The 2,171-nt window shown below is 35.0% G+C and overlaps 1 protein-coding gene across 1 annotated transcript in view; it reads right to left on the bottom strand.

Moving 5' to 3' along the window:
* Positions 1-2,171, bottom strand: part of LOC105817425 (ankyrin repeat domain-containing protein 26-like) — a 92,962-nt gene that overhangs the window by 74,441 nt on the left and 16,350 nt on the right. Inside the window, exons 4-5 of the mRNA XM_012653109.1 lie at positions 1,947-1,960; positions 972-1,109 (exon numbers count right to left, since the gene is read on the bottom strand). Coding sequence (XP_012508563.1) covers positions 972-1,109; positions 1,947-1,960 — 152 coding nt within the window. The remainder of the gene's footprint in view (positions 1-971; positions 1,110-1,946; positions 1,961-2,171) is intronic.

Here is a 2,171-nt window from a genome sequence, read left to right as displayed (position 1 = left end):
AAAAGGGAGGCTTAGCACACAAATCCAGTAGCAAAGAAGAAAGGAAGCTCTAATATCTTCCAGCAACAATATTTGAAACTCTCTGACAGTTCAGAACAATCCCAACTATTTGTTAGAGGGAAGACAAACAAGGGCATCAAAGGATAACTTACCAAGAAGACCTAGGCTAAGTCTAGGCTGAGATGAGGGCACCATGTAAGGTTTTGAGTATGGAGGCAGGGCCATTTTGCTCACTGTGTGTGTGGCTAGAGCTAGGAGGCCCAGCTGCCAGAGCAGGGTACTGATGCTTTAGGAACAATGGTTGAGCATATGCGCCTATGCACATGAACTCAAAAAATACATAACAATGTAGTCTAAGTATGGATCACCATTAAGACTGAGGGATGTGAATCTGCAAGGGCATCCTGGTTGCAAAGATCAATCATTTCCAGATAGCAAGACCAGTGTCAAATGCAATAACAGAATCAAAGGAGATAATAGAATGATTGAAATGTCCTTTCATTCCCCTCCTTCTGACTTGTAAAAATGACTGTCTTCTTTGCACTTAGAGAACCCTTTAATTTCTTCAAAAATTCGAGGAGGAGGCTATAGGAGATAGCCCCTAGGAGCCAGTACAAAATTTTCTGTTAACTAGACACTTCAAGACTTAAAAAACTAATTAGAAGAATCAAACATGTCACATGATTATTATCCCATGCTGAGGGGTTATTCTTCGAATGAAATGGACAACATTGATATTGCTAAAGATAAAGGTCTTAAAACTCCTGAAATAAAGAATTCTGTACCTATTACTACTTTTAACTACTTTAGCCTTTTGCTTGATTTCTGGCTGATGAATTGGACTAACTCACTGCCATTCCCATACTACCTGAAACACGCTATGAAATTTCACCTGATGTATAAGATACCAGACTTATAATTATTTTAAACCTCAATTTAGTGTTAATTAGTCTTTTAATGTAAATACTTACATATTTAAACCACTAGCAGTGGGATAATCTTTTGCAGCCCATCCAAAGATATCTTCAGAAAAAACATGAGTATCTTGCTCAAGAAGAAGAGTGACTATATTTGGTGATTTACGATGTGCAGCAAGTGTGAGGGCTGATCTAAAATAACAGAGAGGTAACTTCACACATAGGAACTTTAATAAAGTTATTTAAAATTCTAATTTAATATACATTACCAGCTGAATATTTTGCCTGTCAGTGTAGAATTAACCATTTACACGTACTAACTGGCACAAGCATCTTGGATGCTCAAGTGTTCATCTTTATAAATTACCACCAAGGTTAAAAGGAAGGGACAAAAAGGTAGCCTTTTGTCTCATTAAGGTATGACATACTAGAAGTTGGTCATTCTTTGCTGAGATCACTTATCTAAAGTAAGCAAAGTATTAACTGAAGTACTGTCCATGTCTTCCCTATTTTGATATAATGTACTATAATTCAAAGTCAACTAGGGGTCAGTTAAGTAAGAGCTATCTGCAGGCTTAAAACAATAACATCCATAATAATGATACAATTAGTAGTCATGTTAGTTTCAGTTAATCATGCTGACGAGCATGCGCTGGGCACTGAATTCAATGTTCTGTATATAATCTTACTTGTACACAACCACCCTGGAAGGGCATATTGTTATTCTCCTTTTCATATTAGAATACACATTTGGTGATAAGTAGCGTTCCCAAGGTCACACACCTAGCAAGTGGGAAAGCTAGAATTTAAACCAGGTCTTATGTGAATGGAAAGCCTCTTTTCCCTTTATCATCCACTTATGGCTTATCTTCATTAAAGAAAAATGTTATCCAAATAAAGTTGTCTTTCTCCCTTTTTTCATAACAATTAAGAAGAAAAAAAATCAAAATACATTAGAAATAAAAATGGTAAAAAACTGATGAACCCACAGTATCTAGTTATAGCAATTAATAATCCTTTACAGATCACCTAACATCAATAGTCTTCAAAGAAAACAAAGCAAAGAGTCATCGAAAAGACCAAATGATTTTCTACTTCTATTTATGTTCCATATAGCATTTTTGAAGGAAAACTCTAGAAGCAAAAGTTAAAAAATATTATAAAAGGATTAAGAACTTCAATATTGAGTCATAAAGTGAACTAAAAGTTAAAGTCCACACTTTAATAAAACTAATATGAAAACTCTTTAGCTGA

Source organism: Propithecus coquereli, unplaced genomic scaffold (assembly GCF_000956105.1).
Source record: "Propithecus coquereli isolate 6110/MARCELLA unplaced genomic scaffold, Pcoq_1.0 Scaffold411, whole genome shotgun sequence".
Taxonomy (NCBI): Eukaryota; Metazoa; Chordata; class Mammalia; order Primates; family Indriidae; genus Propithecus; species Propithecus coquereli.
Note: the sequence above shows the minus strand (reverse complement) of the source record. Positions and strands in the feature narration are given on the sequence as shown.